The sequence below is a fragment of the Varanus komodoensis genome, unplaced genomic scaffold (assembly GCF_004798865.1).
Source record: "Varanus komodoensis strain SLA01 unplaced genomic scaffold, ASM479886v1 scaffold42, whole genome shotgun sequence".
NCBI lineage: Eukaryota > Metazoa > Chordata > Lepidosauria > Squamata > Varanidae > Varanus > Varanus komodoensis.
Window position 1 is genome coordinate 8,184,981 of NW_025335972.1, and position 20,806 is coordinate 8,205,786.

The 20,806-nt window shown below is 43.5% G+C and overlaps 2 protein-coding genes across 4 annotated transcripts in view; one reads left to right on the forward strand and one right to left on the reverse strand.

Annotated features, from left to right (window-relative positions):
* Positions 1 to 2,835, reverse strand: part of LOC123030041 (TLC domain-containing protein 4-like) — a 34,520-nt gene extending 31,685 nt beyond the window's left edge. For both annotated transcript variants that reach the window (XM_044443596.1, XM_044443595.1), the window contains exon 1: positions 2,793 to 2,835. The gene's annotated coding sequence lies outside the window, so the exon portion shown is untranslated. The remainder of the gene's footprint in view (positions 1 to 2,792) is intronic.
* A 600-nt stretch (positions 2,836 to 3,435) lies between these two features.
* Positions 3,436 to 20,374, forward strand: ECSIT (ECSIT signaling integrator). Of its 2 annotated transcripts, none has more exons than XM_044443592.1 (8): positions 3,436 to 4,731; positions 7,787 to 7,999; positions 10,286 to 10,715; positions 12,952 to 13,175; positions 14,898 to 14,955; positions 16,285 to 16,433; positions 19,242 to 19,347; positions 19,856 to 20,374. In XM_044443592.1, the coding sequence occupies exons 2-8, from the start codon at positions 7,880 to 7,882 to the stop codon at positions 20,074 to 20,076; spliced, it is 1,308 nt and encodes a 435-aa protein (XP_044299527.1). In that variant the 5' UTR covers positions 3,436 to 4,731; positions 7,787 to 7,879; the 3' UTR covers positions 20,077 to 20,374. The 2 variants fall into 2 exon arrangements, with proteins under 2 accessions (XP_044299527.1, XP_044299528.1); XM_044443593.1 differs by having other exon boundaries at positions 3,436 to 4,468.
* The last annotated feature ends 432 nt before the right edge of the window (positions 20,375 to 20,806 follow it).

The following is a 20,806-nucleotide window of genomic DNA, read 5'->3' on the forward strand; positions in this document are numbered from 1 at the left end:
TGTGAAGGAAGCACAGCATAGGCATAGATAATCTCTATGCAGTTGCAGTGATCCTCATGATGGGCAGATCTGAAAACCAATGGCCGAACAGGAAGCCACCAAATGGAGAATGGTTTCCTGCAGCCTCCTCCATGGGGGCCATGGGAGGGCAATCAGACATAAGAGATGCTCTTAGATTACCACTATTACTATTATTAATAGCATAATTATTACATTGCCTTTATAGCCCAATTTTATATGAGATCGGAAACAGAAGCCCTCCTCCAGGAACCCTCTTTGAAAGATGTTAGGAGGCAGAGCACCTGGAGGAGGGCCTTCTCTGCCCCGACTGTGGAATGCGCTCCCCAGAGAGGTCTGCCTGGCACCGTCATTATATGTTTTTTGGTGCCAGATTAAGACCTTTTTATTTAATCAATATTTTAATATGTTTTAATATTGTATTTTATTGTTGTATTGTATTAACTTGCAGCCAGAGTGGGTTGTCAATTTACTTATGTTGTAAGCCATCCAGAGACGCAAGTAACTGGACAGCATACAAATTTTATAAATAAATAAATAAATAATATTTTGCATCTCTTGTGAGGAAGCCAAGGTGGCTTTCATAGTCTTCCTGCACCCCATTTTATCCTCACAACAACCAGCCTGTGAGGTGGGTTAGGCTGAGAGTGAGTGACTGGCACAAAGCAACCCAGCAAGTTTCCTGGCTGAGTAAGAACTAGAACCTGGATCTCTCAGGTCTCCAGGCCTACACTCTAAAGTTCACAACACATGAGCTCTACAATAAAGCAATTTGATCCCCCCATTCCTGGAAGCTGTATCATCAATGAACTCAGAGTTCTATGTAAACATACACAAAACTGGGTTATAAGAGATTCTGGGTTCAAAGTCAGTAGGAATGTCACAGTATGCAGAGGGCTAAGCCTTTTTCACCCCAGCAGTGATGCCTTCTTCAAAATGCTCCCTCTCCACATGGGAATGTGTTTTTTTACATTGGCTTACAGTGAGGGGGCATTTTTTTCCCAGAAGATTACAATACTTTATTCACAGCACCCACCCAATCCCCACCAGCACAGCCTTCATCAAAGCCTTTCCGGGCAACAGTGGAGGAGCTTTAAAGTCTAATGGCTGGAACAGCAGGGAAAACAGCTTATCTCAGATCAGCTGCTGATCAGTGATAAAAGATTTCACCTGTTTGGGGTGAGGGAAAATACTCTGGAAAGAAGTAGATGGGTTGTATGAAGAACGCTGCCCCCCCCTTGAGTTAGATACACCCACTGTCTTTCACACAAATCTGTCATGAAAATCCAGTTCATATTAGGGACAATGTAAACAAAGTAAGCAAGACTGGAACCAAGCTGCACAGAGGCACACAGCTTCCTGCAGTTCAATGAAACACTGGAATCTGCGCAATGGGCAGTCTCATATAAGACTGTGTCCCCCTACAATCCTGCCAATCCACGGAGCTTAGCTAAGCAGGGTTTCTTACACAGCTTGCCCCCACCCCCTATCTGCCACCACATTTGGAGGGAACATGCAAGTTGGCCTGCTCACTTGTGGCACCCAGACTTTGAGACTCCTCTCATAGTATGTCCTTGCTAACTGAGACTTTTGTTTCAGAAGGCTTGATGAACAACTTTATCTGGCCCTGTCTCTTTTGTTTTAGTCCTTATTTTGTTGTATCATAGGCTTAATTCTGTTGTTCCTCACACTTCTGTGATTATATTTTTAATTAATTATGTAAACTGCCTTTGGTGGTTCCGTTTTGAATAACTGGAGTAGGATATTAATACCCAAAACAAATAGATAAATGCAGGAGCTGTGTGCTGTCCAGAAGATGCACTCCAGCATCCCTGGTGACATTGCAAAGGGGTCCAGCAGACACTGGGCCAAATATGCAGAGGGCAGACATAGTCCAATGACAAATCAGTGCCAGTCAGTTTACCTTCTTCCCATAAAGTGGTTCTTTTCTAAAATATATGTTCAGGGCACACATCTTCCCAAAAGTTATCCCATCTTTTCCTGATTTCAGAGGTAGTAGAGGACTACTTACCTTGTATACATGTATGCAAAATTCACCCAAGTCTTCTCCATCTGGCCTTTTTGAGGCTGGAGCTCTCTTCCCCAATCGTCTTGGCTCAGAAGCAGCAACCCAGGACTCTCCAGATGTTTTGGACAACTCCCACTATCCCTGACTATTGGTTACGTTGGCTGGCCCTAATCTCAAAAACTGGAGGGCACCAAGCTGGAGAAGGCTGTCCCTGTGCCACGTCTTTGCCATGCGAGTTCTCCCTCAAGATGTAGTTTAGCAGTGTCAAATGCCAGTAGGCCAGATGCTTCTGACTTCTTCCTATTCATCCCTCCTGGTCTCAGGAGAGGGAGACCCAGAATTATACTCCAGGATTCTGTGCAATGTCATTCATTGTGCCCCTAAATACATTACTAGGGCAACTATTCTATTGCACAATCACAAAATGTTCTTCCCTGCTTTGGGAATGCTACTGACAAAATTCTGCTGGGGAGGGCTTTGCGCTTGGCTCCACCGACAAAAAGATTTGCAACGGGGGTACCCAAGTGCGTCAGGATCGAGCCTGCCACCTCGCACGCGCTGTCGGCCGCTTCGCAAGGCTGCCCCTGCCCCAACAGGAATAGCTCGTACTGCAGACTCGAGACCCCGAAACTCCCGGTCGCGCCCCCCCACACCATTATCCCTTCGATTTGGCAGCTCCTTTCTTGATCCTTGCGCCCTTCTTGCACCGCGTCATTCTGCGCCCCCACCCGCGCAAGATGCTCACCTTTCTCTCGCCGGCCGCTGCTTTGGCCTGAGGGGGCTGGAGCGAGCGAGCTCGACGCGGATCCTGTCCAGGCAGAGAGCCCGGTCCGACCGCCCCTCCTCCTCCAACGAGGCTGAGGAAACACAGGACCTCCGCCAATGGGCTCCAGGGCGGGGGAAGCGAGCAGCACGCGTGCTGGGAGGGGCGAGTGTGGTGCGCCCGGCGGGAACGCGCTGCCACGAAATCGGAAAGGACGCCCTGCCCTCTCTCAGGCGGACCCCGAAGCACTTCAGGACACACAGCGTGGAAAGCGGCCGGGGCGCTCGCCAAGTTCGTGCAGTGCTGGCGTAACGCTTCGTCCCTCGCGCGCTCCCTCCGAAGCCGAATCCTTGCCGAGGCTGGGCTCCTTTAGAAAGACGAGGATGCGAGCGGGGGCGGGGGCAGTTCTCCAAAGGCTTCCTAAGGTCTAGATTCATTCCTGACTCCTTATCGATACAAAAATACCTCTGGCCCATGTAGAGAAAACTAGAGATTAGGGAGATACTTAGCCTAGCACCCTGCACCCTCAAAGCTACACAGGGCCAGCTCTGTCATTAGGCAGAATGAAAGATGCCCTGGGGGGCAGACTTTGGGTATCTTGAAAGGGGAGCAAATTATTAACTATTTAATTCATTGTTGCTATATTGTAACTTTCAGGGATGGGGAGAGGTGTTTGTGAGATTTTCTGTTCCAGCTACAAAAATAATTGGGCTGCTTTTCTGTATTCTGCATTTTGATTTGAGTCAGGGTTGGTACTATTTGCTGTTCTGCCTCAGGCAGCAAACTGTCTTGGGTTGATCTTTTCAAACTACTTGAATTCACTGAGGCTACTGTTGTAGATAAGTTTGGCCAAAGAAACAGTTGTTTCATGGGAGAGAATAGTGTTGTGCTGCTTGAAAAACTTAAAAGTTTTATTGGCAGCCAAGGGGTGGTGCTGAAAACATATGGGTGAAGGGCGGGTGTTCTGGAAGCATTGTTTCAGATCTGCTGGGTGCACGGGGGAGGCAGAAGTGTGATTATTATCCCAGATGGTTACATGCCTGATACAATAAGGATTTTGCACTCTATATGATGCTGCTATTAAAGGCAGTAGTAAAGGTGCAATCCTATACACAAACCTTTCACAATACTGAAAGATACAGTGCTGGCTAGGAATTAAAGGAATTGCCCTTCAACCCATCTGGAGGGCATTGGGTTGGGAAAGGCTGCTATACACAGTTATCTAGGAGTAAGTCTCATTGAACTCTGCAGGATTTATATCTAAGTAGACATGAATATGATTGCACACTAAAATGGAGGGAATAGATAGATCATCAGAAGTTTGGAACCAACTCATATGGGAATCAAAGATCATGACAATGTTTATGGTTACATTTGAAAAGGCCCATCATTGTATCAAACTGTTCCTCATAGTTGCAGTGCATGTCAGAGGGATGTCACCTGTCGCATTTCTGCCTGGAATACAATAGTTATAAAAACACAGAAATCAATCAAGAACGAGAACGGTAGGGCCCTTCCAGACCAAACTAGACTTAAAACAACCTCGAAAATCTTAAATCTCTCTCTCTCTCTCTCTCTCTCTGGGGTGGAGCGATTGGACAATTTGAGAAGGAACGTCACACAGAGGCGGTCCAAGATGGCTGCGCCCAGTGCGGGAGGTCAGGTTTGCAAGGGGAGCGCGCGAGCTAATACTGGAATAACGGGCCGGGGGCTGATTTAGAAAGCGGGTTGGTGAAAAGGCTGGAAGGGTCTGTACCTTAGCCGGTTAAATGCAAAATAGAGTAGGCAGTGGTGGAGCGTCTTCGGCTTTTACCTTGTAATCAGTTTAAAGGGGCTTGTGACTGCAACAAATGGGTTACCGTGTTTGCACAAATCGATGTGCTTGTAAGACCAACGTGAAAGCATGTATTATTATGAAAAGGTAGTTATGATAATTGCCTGTTTCTGCGTAGATGCAAGCCCAACCTTTGCGGTGTGTGAACTGCTGGTTCCTGATATGCCAGAGCACGCAACAATCTCTGAGCATATTCTTTGGGTTACAAAAGACGGCCCTCTCTCATACATTCTGGGCACTCGTGTGTATATTTTGCATTCCTGGTCCTTTTGAGAGTTCAGAATTGCTGCAAAATCGTCTAGATTTCAGTCCAGTGTAACTGCTTTCAAGCAGTCATACATAGGAGTGACTACGGATTGAACACCCGGAAAAGAATTAATAGGAGCCATTCATGTCTAACTTAAAAGAGGATATGTTTTAAAAGAAATGCTTTAAAGAAAAATAAGTGCTTGTAGCTGACAACTGGGGACAGAGAGATAATCTACTAAAAAGAATAGAGTGTCAGTCCTGGATTAAAGTAACTGGAAGGCCTGGGCTAGGAGGCTTTGGGGGGCCCAAACTTAATAGCATCTGATCATGAAAAACATATCTTCTTTATGTACTCAATGAAAGTAGAACACTGATGAAAATACTGTTCATAAATTTATAACCTCTAATAAAGTTTACAAAGTATGGAATTAAGGAAGACACAGAACATTCATAGAGGAATCATAGCTATGCTATAACATCACACCATATGCAAAATCAGAATGGTTTCTTTCAAGCTTTTTTGGATGCAAACTTATCAATTATATTAAAATAAGTAAGTTGCAGTTTCATTTTCTATGCAGAGGATGCTTAGATCAGACAACCAGTCTTGAGACATGGTTGACTGTAGATCACTCTTGATACTTTTTAGTCTAGAAAACGATCTTTTGCCTAGGTGAGCCTCTGATAATTATCATTACAGATGAAATAAGATTAATGGTAATTTTAAAAAAATTGGCAGGAGCCAAGGTCTCCCTAGATTATGAGTTTCCGAGTTGCAGCCTGCTCAGCCCATGTGTAAATCCAGCACTGATCTGTGAGCCATAACCTTCCATATTCAATACAATGTTCCCTGTTGGTGATGATATGGGTTTTGAATTAATGAATGCTGAATTAGAATTTTCCCACTGCCCTAAATCAGTAGAAATCTGATTTAACATATCTGTTTGATCTTAAGTTAGTTTTCTAAATGTTACATGATCTAAAAGTTAGCTTTCTAGTGTTTGTCACACTAATTTTTACATTTGGTTTAAAAATCTGAAATAGCTATAATCAGAGCAGAAATATTTGAGATGGTATTGCGTCAATAAAGCGCACTGGTTTAAACTGCTGGGCTGGTTGATCGAAAGGTCACTGGTTCGAACCTGCACAACGGAGTGAGTTCCCGTTGCTCCGTCCCAGCTCCTGCCAGCCTTGCAGTTCGACAGCATGCAAATGCAAGTAGATAAAAAGGTACCACTTCGGTTGGAAGGTAACAGCGTTCTGTGCACTTCAGTGTTTAGTCATGCCGGCCACATGACCACGGAGACTGTCTGCGGACAAACACTGGCTCCCTCGGCTAGGAAACGGAGATGAGCACCGCCCCCTAGAGTCAGGCATGACTGGACTTAACATCAAGGGGAAACCTTTACCTTTAGTGTGCTTAAAAAGTTTTATTCAAACAAAAGCTTTTCCTAGCAATTACTATTACCAGAATGCTTATAAATATATTAAAACATGGCTGCTTCACTGTGGGTATTTTCCTTATATTGGAGGGAGGGAGGAAGGGAGGGGAGGATAAAGACACTGAAAACTACTAGTTTTCTAATTTTTGCACACCTGAAGAATTGAGTGCAGTAATATATGTGGTTTCCAGATCTAGTTACCTGAAATATGTTAATTAGAACTTGGATTTTAGGTTTGGCTAATATGGTTCTTCCAGTTGCTATATTTGACTTGTTTTGCTTCATATTTCTAATGATTTGAAAGAATGCATTTCTAAAAGCTGCACATTTTATGCAATTCTACATTTCTGATTGGTCGATGGATTGACGCTTGTAGCATATTTTATGCTGCATACTTCATTGAAGGTGGTATACATCAATATGGTGTACACATATTTGAAAGGTTGCTAAGTATTGTTCATGAGACACAGGGAATGTGCGTTTCGTTGTGGGTATTTGACTGCATAAAAAGGGCTGCTAGTTTTGTGGACCAGGTAGTTTTGATACTTATTTATTGCTATGGTTAAACCAGACAAGAGGCGGTATGTGCTAGCAGGCAAAGTATTCTACATGGAACAGAGACCTCAACTCCCCAAACAGTCTTGTGAAAGATATCTTTTGCGCTTCAGTTCCCCATCTTTAAAGTTGGAATAAAGTGGGAGAAGAACTTACTTTGCCCAAATTAAACTGAGCTATAAAGGGAAAAAAAGTAACTGTGGAAGTTGCTCTATCATTAGCTTTCAGTCTGCTTGCCAACTTTTTGTTTGCAGTCTCTTAGTGATTTTCTTTCTTTAGAGTAGCCTCCAAACTAGCCTTGTGCACAAATTTATGCAATGCGCACTGCAGCTGAGGAGTAGCAGTGGCATTGTAGAAACATAGCAGATAATCTGATTGTTTGCTTATTTATTTATTTAAAGTTTTTATATGCTGTCCAATACCACAATCTTTGGACAGCTTGCAAAGAAAAAAAAAGAAAACAACAACATACCAAACAAACAACACACTGCATCTGACCATTAATGATAAAATCAAAGATAAAACCAATTAAATATTAAAATGTTGGGAAAATAAAAAGGTTTTCACCCGACACTGAAAAGAATAAAGTGACGGCGCCAGGCAAACCTCTCTGGGGAGCATGTTCCAAAGTTGGGGCACCACTGCCAGAAAGGCCCTTCTCTTGGTAGCTACCCTCCTAATTTCCTTCAAAGAGGACTTCCAGGGAAAGGCTTCTGCCTGAGATCTCAAGGGATGGGCAGGCACATAGGGAAGAAGGTGCTCCTTCAGGTATCCAGGACCTATGCTTGTAAGCATACAGTTATTGGGGAAGTTCTATATGAGTTATGTGTATAAGAGAGTGACAGAAACTTTTTCCTCCACAGATATCTGACACTTGCATATGTTTCTGTCCTTAGCGATTTTTTCATCTCATGCAAGACTGATGTGAGTGACCTCCAGTGTTGTCCTGTCTTTTTCATCTTTGATTCTGGAAAGACAGGCTGCTTGCAATGAAATATACATGGGCATTATTGCTAGCCTGGGAGCTCTCTACAGGAAGGGGAAGTGTCCTGAGGCAGGCTGCTTCTAAGAGGAATCTCTGGCAAGGACAGAGAAGTGGCTGCCCCCAGGTAAAACTATTCCACATCATTCTCCAATATGATTCTGAAATAAAGTTCTTCAGGTTCCCAGAAGATTGTGCCAGCTTGACAGGAGGTCTGGATTTGGATGACAGTCTGCAGATTGTCATAGATAATTTAGCATAGAAAAAGCTGTGGTGCCCATACTCGGGGCTTCATGGTGTGTGAACCTGGTAACTCTAAAACAGTCAGTGGTTTATAAGAGGTGCTTATATGTCACAATAACTGGGTGTGGGAGGCATACTGAAGAAAGCAGCTGCATAGACAGCCTGTGGTGTTCTTCAGGGCTGACTGAGATATGTTGGGGCTTGAGGCAGACCAGCAAGTGCCAACAGCTGCTGCTGCTGCTGCTGCTGTCTCCTCTTGACATCGTGCATCCTCCTGATACCTCCATGGAGACTGCTGCTTGCTGCTGCTTCATCCTGCTGCTGCTTCCCATTCCCTGATGCAGAAGGAAGCTAGCTTCCTGGCTCAGGCACTGAGCGGCAGCAGGGACCAGATCAAATGGCCTTGGGAGTCCAATTACTGCCACCATGCAGGAGCACCAGCAGTTTGGGTGTTCTCTATCTCACATTTTTAGAGCTTTTTAAATATACATGTAACAAATTGTATATATCCGTTGCAGTGAACACATATGAAGTGCACACGCGCGTGCACACACACATTAAATACAACTTACTCGCAATTAAAGATAGGCTTGAACCAGACATTCAAGTATCCATTTGAAGGTGGTGTCCATATGCCATGCATTCAAATGTTGAAAGTGTTTTAAGTTCTTTAGTCCACTGTATTTGGTATAGATGCTAAATCAGCAATCTGCTGATTTATATATTTAAAAACTTTTCTGCTCTGTCTTTACCCAGAATGGCTCTCAAGACAGTTCACAAATCAGTAAAATGGATTTAAAATGGAATGATCTAATTTCCTGGTCCATTTCATCATTTATACCATTTCTATTGATAAGGCTGAGGGCAGGAGGAGGAGAGTAATAAAAGCCACTCTGAGTTCTTTAAAAAGTTAAAAAGTGGAATATCAATCAAATAAATAAAAATATTCACTAATAATGAATATTTACAGACTTGGACCATGGATCACTTTGCTTCACTAACTTCACTAATCGCTTCCAAAAATGACAGAGACTCTGATGTTAAAAGTGGGCAGGCCAAATCTAGAAACTAATGGAAGCGGTGCTTGTAACTTTTAATTAAAGATGATGGATCTTGTGATTTATGATCAGGCATATCTATTGACTTGTACTGCATTTTGGTCTTTCCCATCTGCACTGGAGCTTCTATCTTAGTCAGTTTTGGAGTCCTCTTACCCGGTTTCTCTTGCTAAATATATAGCCTTAGTATCTAGCCATACAAGAATACATAGGGTTCCTCCCACACTTTCTAAAATTAGAGATGTGTGAAATATAATGCCACAGCAATTACATTTTCATCCATTTTCTGATGTGAACAGAGAATGACTGACATGAACAGATGTAGCTATTTTTACTTTGGATCAACAGGTAGGTCCTAATGAGGAGTTTGTCATTTTCTGTCCTCTATGCCAAATATGACAGTCCTGTCCCACAGTGCTTCACGATACTGTATGGACTTTCCTCAGGGCAAGGCCTGGGTGCAGCTAGGTGCAATTCCTTAGAGCAGGGGTCCTCAAACTTTTTCAACAGGGGGCCAGTTGAAAGGTGCCAGTGATGGGTACAGGCCACCAAGGTGGTGTGGGTGGGGGGCGCGGGCTGGGTTGGGGGGCATGCGAGCACGCGTGGCGAGACCGGCAGGCATGCACAGAGATTGTTTTCTCTGAGCGAGTCCAAAACGATCTCCGCACGAGCAAGCTGCTGCTTTGCCATGTGTGCACGCGGCAAGTCCGAAACCTCTATGGTGGGCCGGATAAATGGGCATGGCAGGCTGGATATAGCCCATGGGCTGTAGTTTGAGGACCCATGCCTTAGAGAATACAGGCTATGACAGCATTGCCAGATTACCTTACTATGGAAGTAAATACTGTTTCACTTTTAAAAGTAATATTTTAAACAGCTTTTGCACAGCGATACTCTGTCAGGCAGCCACACCTGGACCCAGATTTCCCTTGGGGGAGGATGGGCAGATGGGCTGTGGTGGGGGGCCACAGATGATGGGGGCTGACTGGCAGTGCTGCTGCAGTGTGTGGCCTAGAGAGGCATGATCCTTTTCCCCTTCTGATCTACAAGCTCAGGCTCATACTGGTTTGTGGAAGGACCAGCCCTCTCCTTAATCTATTTCTCATTCTTAGAATTCAAGGTTGGTTCTTGTGAGAAGCATTCACATGAGCACAGCTCTTGGCAAAACCACTCTTCCTAGCAAGGACAATAAGGAAAATACAAAACATGATGAAGAGTCTACCATCCGATCCTTGGTGACTGTTGAAAATCTCTTTAAGAAAGTGTCTGCAGAGGCAAAAACAAAAGCCACATTCCTGCAAGCTTTGGACATATTTTGCAAGCGGGACATCCGCCGCAGGGGCCATGTGGAGTTCATCTATGCAGCCCTGAAGAAGATGCCAGAGTTTGGGGTGGAGAGGGACATTAATGTCTACAATAAAATCTTGGATGTCTTCCCAAAGGAAGTATTTGTGCCTCGCAATTTCATCCAGAGGATGTTCAACTATTACCCACGGCAACAGGAGTGTGGTATCCAGGTGCTGGAACAGATGGAGAACTATGGTAGGTTCACAGAGGGACAGAACATTCCAAGGGGCTGCAGTTTCCAAAGGGTTTAGCTGTGCTGTGGTCAGAGGAAGGGACTGAGTGTGACCTTCCCTGGAGTTAGCTGTTTGGTGCTAGATATAAGGATCTCCAGCTGGTAAAGAAGCTATCTTTTTATAGGACTAACTTATTTTGATGTAGACATTTTCAATAATAGGGATGCAGGTGGCGCAGTGGTTTAAACTGCCGTGCTGCTGGGCTGGTTGATTGAAAGGTCGCCGGTTCAAATCTGCACAACAGGGTGAGTTTCCATTGCTCTGTCCCAGCTCCTGTCAACCTTGCAGTTCGAAAGCATGCAAATGCAAGTAGAAAAAAGGCACCACTTTGGTGGGAAGGTAACAGCGTTCCGTGCACCTCGGTGTTCAGTCATGCTGGCCACATGACCATGGAGACTGTCTGCAGACAAATGCTGGCTCCCTCAGCTAGGAAACGGAGATAAATTGTTATCAATGATATAATACTGCATGCTTTTTTAATTGGACCAATAAAATATATCTCCTTATCTAAAATGCGCTGTTCCTGGAAACCAATACCTCATCAGTTGGTTGTGGCAAAACTATATCATTTTGGATAACTATGGGTTGTACTTCACTGTTTGATCTTATGAGTCATCTTGAAGGTTTAATAGTGGAAAGAATGGTGGGAAACCCCGAAATGATGGGGATACTTTTTGTGATAGCCATTTATATGAAGAAAATATGGACTTCTCCATTCACATATGCTGGCTGTGCATAGAAGAAAATGTTTTACATTTGGCATGTGTTGTATGAACAACTGTAGTAAAGCATGCTGAATAGAGAGCTTTTTATTTACTTTGAGGGATTTTTTCTGTTCTTTACTTTGTAGTTATTTTAAGATAGCCGACTGTGGTGGTGATGATGGATGATAGTATGTCACTGGGTTCAGACAACATGATAACCCACACTCAAGGGTTGAATATGGATTGAGGGTTGGTTGTTGTTGAACCCTGAATTCTTGAAACATGGGTTATATTGTCTCAGCCCAACTGAAATAGCAGACTGTGGTGAACAACCATCATTCACAAGCCAACAACATCATAATTTCTCTTGATGTATTTATAATGGTTAACAAGCCATGGTTTGTTAGCACAGATGGATTTGGGCAATATGGTAATCCACATTCCAGCAGCAACCCACACTCAGTCCTTGAGTGTTCATTGTCATGTCACTTAAAGTCAATCCATGCATTCTTGTTAGACTTTTTAATATGAGGAAATAGAACGATTTTGGGAGAAGTACCAGCATTTGTGGCCGAAGGTGAGTTTTATGGGATTGTCAAGTTGGGAGCCTGGACAGATGTCTGCAAGTCTATGTAAAGGAAGGGTCAGTATATGTGAGCCAGAGTGCAGAGAGGCGGAAGCACCAAGGAACCAAAGAACGTGTCAGTGCAAGGAAAAAATGGGTGATGCTTTGACCCTTTCTCATTTGTGTTAGGAAAGGCAAGTCTGTTGCAGGGATTTAGGGGAGCATGGCCAATCCTCACCCTTTTTGAGCACCCTGTCTCAGGTCTGATTCCTTGCTCTCCCTACCACATGCTACCACCGTCTCCACCCCTAGTTGACCAATCCAAGCTTCATTTTGATAAATGCCTTGTATTTTTTAAAGAGGCAGAGAGTGTTGTAAGAAACACAGAAGTGCCGAAGAATCTGAAAAAAATCTCTTAAATTTTGTTGCCCTCTCCCAGTCACATAAGTTGGCTTTAAGATGATTGTCTCTTCTAGTTCTGTCCTTTCATTATGGTACCACTTTTCTTAACATGTTAGTTCTTCACAGGAATACCAGCCATGTTGATGGCTCTCCTTCAGCCTCTGAAGTGGCTTTATAGGCATGCCTATTTAAAGACCCATTTAGCTCATCTTACCTTTTGCTATAGAGATACAGATAATGATAATGAAATGCACAAGGATAATGAAAGTGTGAGAACATCCAATTTAAGTGTAGAAATAAAGGTCATTTTAAACACCAGCATAACAGAATAAAAATAACCTCCCCACAAAAGTGTCCCCTTAACTGTCAGCCTTAGCAAAGAAAATTGCCACCACTGGTGAGTCAGTTTCTCACTACTTACAGCCCAAGTTCCAGACACTTGCAATTGTCATTTAGTAAAAACAAATAAATAAGAACTGGAGTTTCCCCCTACTCCTGATAGATTTGCCCTTCTTCTTGTCCTGAAGGTATAATGCCAAACAAAGAGACGAAGTTCCTGCTGCTCCAGATTTTTGGGGACAAAAGCCATCCTGTCAGAAAATTCCAAAGGATCATGTACTGGTTTCCCAGGTTCAAACACGTCAATCCCTACCCGGTCCCTGATCCTCTGCCACAGGACCCAGTTGACCTTGCGAGGCTGAGCCTGCAAAGGATTGCAGCTGACCTGGATGCCAGGGTCACGGTATATCAGGTAAGTCAAGACACTTGAGGGCTCCAAGTGAGGGAAGGGTTTTGTTACTCTTTGAAATGATGAGTAAGTTTTGGCAGCATTGCTAGGAGGCCTTGCAGTGGAAGGACAGTGAGCTCCACTAGTTCACGGATAAGTCACACCAGCTCCACTAGCACTGATGCCTTTTTGAATGGTGTATATCTGTGCAGAGCTTCCAGATTCTGTGGCGAGGAAGCCCGAAATCCTATGAGTGGGGCTTCAGTCCACTTGTGATATAGGCATTCCTATGGTTTTCTGTAGAGCAGGGGTCCTCAGACTTTTTCAACGGGGCCAGTTCACTGTCCCTCAGACTGTTGTGGGGCTGGACTATAGTTTGAAAAAAAATGAACAAATTCCTATGCTCACTGCATATTAAAAATAATTAAAATTAACATTAATTAACATTTAAAATTTAATTAAAAATTAAAAAAGTTTGCTTGCTTGCTCGGAGAAGGCCGCAACAGAGGTGCAGGAGCCCCAGCCCCACTCTGCCTCAGCCTATCCGCTGCGGGCTCGGCGAGGCAGCTGTGGCTTGTTCAGAGAAGGCCCGCAGCCTGGGGACATGGCTCACATAATTAAAAATAGATTTTAAAAGTTATATTTTTCTTACCTTCAATCCTTGTTTAGTGTCTTCGTCCCTCTCTCTCTCTCCTGCTGCCCTCTCTTCTGTTTCTCGCTCCATATTCCCAGTTTGTATATGTGTGCAATGGGGGCAGGTGAGAGCACACACAGTTGAACTGTTGCAATTTGGTGCATGTGCTGGCTCTGCTCAGTTTCAAAGAAGGCCTGCACAAGCTCAGAGCTTTTGGACTCACTCAGAGATCATTTTCTCCAAGCGAGACCAAAACCTCTGAGGCGGACTGGATAAATGAGCATGGGCCATAATTTGAGGACCCATGCTGTAGAGCCTAAAGGTGCATTCTTAAAACAAGGGCAGACCCATGCAAAATGGTGTAGTTCTAGGTTATAACTAGGAATGTCTAGTGATAAGAATTCCAGCTCTTTTGTTAACCAGAGAAAAAAGACGTGCAAGTTTCAAGCCTTCATGGTAATGAAGGATTCACTTGAAATTTTGAGGAAGTATCTGCAAAAAGTGTCTGCCTGAATGGTTTAACATCCTATTTCTCCTCCCAGATTCCAGTCATATTAGTATCTTCATATGACTATGTGCTGTATTGCATTATATTCTGCTGCTTTTGCCTGGAGAGTGAGAATATGGTAAAAAGAATAGGATAATGCAAGAAGGATGGCTGCTGGTTCTATATCCTTTCCTTAGAATCCACAGACTGATAGCTCTCCAAAGCATGCCTGTGGCCAGTATCTTTGCATTCACTGGGTGGATTAATGATCAATTGCTTGATGATTGACAAGCTATTTATACTGATTTTTTTTAAAGCATCACTTTTTATTACAGAGCTTTAAGCATTAGACTTGTGCTCTTCAGGTTTTTCTTTTTTATATTGACTCAGAAACTTCAGTTCACCAGGGGCATTTCTAGTCCCCTCCAATTCTTTATTCAAAAGTGGAAATAAAAGGTCACTTCCACTTTAATTTGCAATTCTTAAACTTGGGCTTGGTTGCTATGCTTCAGTTTCGTTACAGTGTAAGGCCAGACTGTCTTTGCCATTCTTACTTTGCGGGGGAAGAGAGCATTCTTGTGGAAGAACCTGTCAGTTACTCATAAAACTATTTTGACATTTACAGCTCCCTCATGTTGAGCTCTTGGACTCTGGAAAGTCTCTTCACCATCAACATATTGTAGGTACTAACTCCTTCTGGTCATCTTTCTTTATGTTGCATGCATAATTCCATGTTCCCTGACTGAGTGGAGTAAGCATGTTGTAAAAGAGGAAGAAACTGGCATATGAGAGGGTAAGTGCTTGAAATGAAAAGACTTAGTAGGTGTTCCTGTCCCCTCTGTTGAGACCAGAACACATTGCCTTTTATATGCTTTAAAGAGCACTGCACTGAAAATCTGAGAAGGTAGTCTGAAAAGTCTATTTAGAGACTTCATTCCATGGATTGGATCCAGGTTCATTGAGGCAGATGTGATGCAGGGAACAGGAGGATGAGGAAGTCTTGTTCTGCCAGCAACCACTAACATGCACCCTTTGTCTTCACTTCCTTTCCTGATATCTTACACTACACCTTAATCCTTGGAGGAAATGCTCCAAATTTCCCAGCTGGCTTGGCACCCTCTCCTTGCTCCCAGAACCAGGAATAAAATCCAGGTGAACAGAGGTCCCTTTGTGCAATGAGATAGTGCACTGTCAAATAATGATTCACAAATTTAATCAAATTCAACTGCTTGGGCTGCCACAATGCTTTGGTAAGGATAGAGGTGCTAAAGAGCGGGGACTGAAAGAAGAGATGCATCCAGGGATTTGGTAGAATAATATGGAAATCCTAGCCTTGATCTGCAGGAGTGCTGCTCTTGTTTGGATGCTAAACTCATCAGCAGACAGCACCTTGCTTCTTTGCATTCCTATTCTAAAACAAGAAAAACAAACTACAGTAGTACCTTGGCTCATGAACTTAATCTGTTCCAGGACTCTGGTCATGACCCAAATTGGTCATGAGCCAAGTCAAATTTCCCCGTGAGGGTCAATGTAAATAAGGTTAATCCATTCTGCAACTATTTTTTTATTCACAAAAATTTGAAGCAAAGTGAAAAAGAACAACAAAGTTTGCGGCCATTCCCCCCCCCCCCCCGATCTCCCCCCGGGCAGGGAACATGGGTGCAATCGCGGCCATCTCTCCCCCCCCCCAGCACGACTGCGATTGCGCCCATGCAGGGAAGGTGGGTGCACTCGCGATCGTCACCTGATGCAGAGTTTGTGACCTGCAGCAAAATTTTTAGGAAATTTCTGTTTGCAACCTGATTCGGTCGTGAACTGAGGCGTTTGTGAGCTGAGGTACCACTGTATATGATGAATCTAAGTTTCTGTTTAATTTATGAGAGAGCTGCACAGCAGTTACTTTGTTGGGTAATACTGGATTGCTGCTACAATCCCTCACCTCTTTCACCATGCATTTTCTAAGGTTCTGGTTTATAACCTGTTCTTTCTGCTATCTTGTCTGCTGCCTTTAGGAATTCAGAGTCCTGACCAGCAGTCACTCCTTGCTCATCACAATCCTGACAGGCCAGTCTTCGTAGAAGGCCCCTTCCGCTTGTGGCTTAAGAGTACTCGTGTATACTACTATGTGCTCAGAGCAGAGCTGTTGCCTCCAGAAGAAAGGGTAAACCATGTGCCCTGCTAAAACTTGCTTCATACTGGAGGATCCATTAGATCAGGGGTCCTCAAACTTTTTCAACAGGGGGCCAGTTGAAAGGTGGTGGCAGTGGGTGTGGGCCGCCAAGGTGGTGCCGGTGGGGGGGGGTGAGGGCAGGTGAGGGGGCGGGATGGGGTGCAGCGAGGCAAGGCAGGGACGGGGGGGGCACGTGGGGTAAGGCAGTGGCTTGCTCCCACGGAGATCATTTTCTCTGAGTGAGTCCAAAACGATCTCCATGTGAGCAAGCTGTGTGCCTGCGTGTGCGTGCACAGCAAATGCAGAACCTCTGGGGCAGGCCTGTTAAATGGGCATGGTGGGCCAGATGTGGCCTGCAGGCTGTAGTTTGAGGACCCATGCATTAGATCATTGTGCTGCGGTTTGCCAGATGTGTTTGTAGAAAAGGAAAGATTGTAATGGAGACCGAGGGATGTGTTTTGACGGGCAGATTGGTCATTCAGAGCACTAGAAATGGGTGATATGTTTCTAACATTTTAGACAGGATGGATGTATTTAATATTATATTTATTATTAATAGAATAATTACATATTTATATATATAATTGGACTATTCACAAAACAAGGGCTCTCTGGAGTATTCACAAAACAAGGGTTTTAAAACCGAAGAACACATTAACTTATTAAAACATAATATTGAAGTTTAAAACACAATAAAACTACAGTAAAAACAATGTAAAAGCCAGCAGCAGTACAAAGATCTTAAAATATACTAAAGTGATTTTTTTAAAGCTTGGGAGAATCAAAAAAGTGTTTCACCCGGTACACAAAGGACCACAATACAGTCTTCAGGCAAGCCTTTCTGGGGAGAGTGTTCTTAGAGCCAGGTTTCCACCACCAAAAAGCTTGCTCTCTAGTAGCTATTTGCCGCACTTGATTTGGCAAGTGTACCTGGAGAAAGGGTCTCTGGGCAGAAAGTGATCTGCAATTTGAGCAGATACGAATAGGAGAAGATGATTCTTTAGGGAATCTAGCTCTAAGCTTTGCAGGTTAATACCATGGGAATTGGCATGGGAATGGACAAACCACAAAGAGCTGGTATAATGGGATTTCTCCAGTGAATCATTTGACTGTCCTATTCTGAATCAGCTGAAATTTATACTTCATTTTCAAAGGTAGTCCCACATATAATACATTGCAATCTTCCCAAAGTATGGGAATGATTGCATTAGCCCCCTTGATAGGATCTCCAAAGGATACGGTCCTTTTACTGCTAGTTGCAATTAGCTGCATTTAAGGAACCAGAAGGGGCAGCAAATCAGACTTTAACTGGCAGTTCTTGAAGGTTAATATAAACATTTCATTGAGGTGTTCAGCACAACCCCAAGAACTTTTGGTTTGGTCAGTCATCAGGAACTCTGATCTTACCAGATTATGCATGAATTGGCTTTTTTGCCTCAGTGTACCTTACTTCTTTACATCGAACTGCATTTACCAGTTTAATGCCTATTCTTCCAGTTGGGAAAGATCCTTTGGAGTTTTTTGCAATCCCTTTTCGCAACCTCCTCCACACAGACTTGGTCACTGCAGTATTAACTCCTAATTCTACTGGTGATGCAGAGAAAGGAAACATGCAGCTGCTTCATGCTTATGTAGGAAGAACCCTCTTCACATGATGCAGAAAACCAATATAATGCATCTGTGTGGTTAGGCAGGCTTCAAGAAGGGGAGTCTGACCTACAGTTGTCAGTATGGATTTATCAGGGCAAACAACTTGCATCTAAAACTTGGTTGAAAATTGGGAGTGAATGACAAATACGTTGTTACTGGTTTTATTTCTGTTCCACCCAGTAGCTGAAGCTATCTGGGCAGTTTACAGCAGCACATAAAATAGAATAAAAATGCAGTATAAAATACAAATAATGATAAAAACATCATGAAAAATACTACAAAATTTAAAAGGCGTTTCAAAGGGAATTTAAGTAACTAATAACTAGCATAAATTAAAACAAGAAGACCTATTCCAACAGCTGATGTGACAGCCCAATGTATTATTTAGAACTGATTAAATGTCTTATTGTTGAGGACAGTCTTAACAGAGTTGGCTCCAAGGGAGTCTTAGCGGGGAGCATCTTTCCTACTTGGGGGACCATCATGAGCCTCCCTTGGACATGGCATTTGGAGGCAGACCGCAGATCTTGATTGTAGTGGCCCCAAGCCATGTATGGCTTTCCAAGTTAAAACCAATACCTTCCATATAGGCAGCCAATGCAAGTGGCCAAAATTGGTGTTAGGTACTCAGACTTTCTGATCTCAGTTATTAGTCTATCTGCCATGTTTTGCACAAGCTGCAACTTCTGAACAGTCTTCAAGGGCAGCTTCAGGAGGAGTACACTGCAGTAATCTAGCTTAGAGAATACCATGCTGAAAATTCCCAAGCAGTGTTGTACAAGTGCAACTTTCTGGAGTCAGCCATGCAGGTAGTAGCAGAACCATGCAGTACTCCTACTCCCAACTCTGTCAGCTGCCACAGAAGAATACCATGGTTGATTTTTTTTGAAAGCAGCCAAGAAATCCAGGAGTATCAACAGGGTCACATTCCCCTTATCTCATTTTTAACTGTTCTGCAATATTCTTTCAAGCATTTGGCATCAGTGGAGCATGGCATGTAGGAATCAAGCTGATATTGCTTTTCATGGGAGATTTCCTGTAGGATGCTGACACTCACTGAAACACAAGGGCTGGTGTTCTGCACGGTCAGGTCACTTTGTTGGCACCTAAAATCATGTCGTGCCTCCCCCACCCTTTTTCTGCTCACAGAAGGAAGAAGTGATTGACCCAGAAAGGAATTTCTACTACTCCATGTATCTGGATTTTGACCTGGAACGGGGTCCTTGGGATGATGAAGAATTTGACATAGATGAAGGTAGTCCGCATACTTGCATGGGCATTTTGGTTTTGTTTGTTTTGTTTTTGGTCACTCGACAGCAGAAGGAACCCTAGTAAATAGGAAATGGTCTGGACCATTCCCAGGAGGATGGATAAACTGATGCTTATGTATACCATTGCATCTTCACCATTCCCCATCCTGTTGATCAGAAGGTGGAGATATGCAAGTGTCTTCCTTTTAACACAGCACATCGGGCAGAAGTAAACTGACTGCCCATCCATGAGGGTTTTTATGAAATTGTAGGATTTGGGGAGTTGAATTGTTTGTGAAATCTTGTGTATGTGTCCTTGCAGAAGGTAAAAGCTTCTAGCTGCATTCCTTGACTTGTCAGTGGCTGAAACAACTGACCTTGGAGTGTCAGCATTTCCAGTGCGGATGGCTAAGCTGGGCTTTATACAGGCATACTGCTAGGATTCTTGCTGGGCTTTCTAGTGTTTTTGTTATAGCTGCATCAACGTTAATGTTTCTTGTGTTTCCCCTGCAGTTGAGGAGGGCCCTGTATTTGCCATGTGTATGGCAGGGGCAGGAGATCAGGCCACCTTGGCCAAATGGATTGTGGGCCTTCAGGAAACAAACCCTATTTTGCGTCAAACACCAGTTGTATTCCGCCTCACACCTAGTCCTCAGGAGCTTCAGGCAAGCACCAAGTTGGAAGACAATGGAGAAGAAGATGTGGACACTCAGCATCTCCACCAAAAGTGTTGAGCACCTGCTGATCCAGTTTTAGGCTACACTATAGTGGTGCATAACTTATTGGATTTTATTTCATCCCTGTGCTTTAAATTCCAAAAAAGGCTAATGCAGTCATCCCTTTAATTGGGTGGAATAGTTTTAGGTTAAATTCTAAGTAGGTGGGGGAGCATTGAGGGCATCTGCCCTTGCAAACAAAACACTTTTTCTTAGTTGCATTACTAAGGCAGCTTTGCTATAAGCTTTGCACAAAGTTGTTGATGCTGATCTACCATTAGCCTGTTCTTTTGCAAATAAAAAATCAAGCCAGGAACTCTTAAGTTTTAATCTCTCTTCTTTCAATTGTCTGACAGGCTACAGCTGTTTTCCCTGTTTTCCCTTCTGTTTGTCTTCCCCTCACAAATGCACATGTGTGTTCATCCTGCTTTCATAGTAACTGTTTTTTTAAAGCATAGGGATCTCCATTATTTGAGAACTATTTCCCTGTTCCCTTTCATCATTATACTCCTGGCAGTAAGAAAACTGAGCTTTCCTTCATCACATTGACACTGAGCTGAAAATACTGGTTTTGGTGTTATTTTGCCTGAAAGTTTGATTAGGGCCGAGGATTAATGACTGTGAAATGCTTTTCTGATACACAGCCGCTTTTACACCTCCCAGCACCATTGCAAAGAATGGAGACTTTGGATAACACCTGTCCTAATAAATCTCAGATAATGTGTCTGGGTTTAATATCAAGCTTGAA

Coding starts and splice junctions, on each gene's coding strand:
- ECSIT (XM_044443592.1), top strand. CDS start 7,880: ATGAAATATACATGGGCATTATTGCTAGCCTGGGAGCTCTCTACAGGA. Junction 16,434..19,241: donor TGTTGCCTCCAGAAGAAAGG/GTAAACCATGTG, acceptor TTCTGCTCACAG/AAGGAAGAAGTGATTGACCC. Junction 19,348..19,855: donor AGAATTTGACATAGATGAAG/GTAGTCCGCATA, acceptor TTTCCCCTGCAG/TTGAGGAGGGCCCTGTATTT.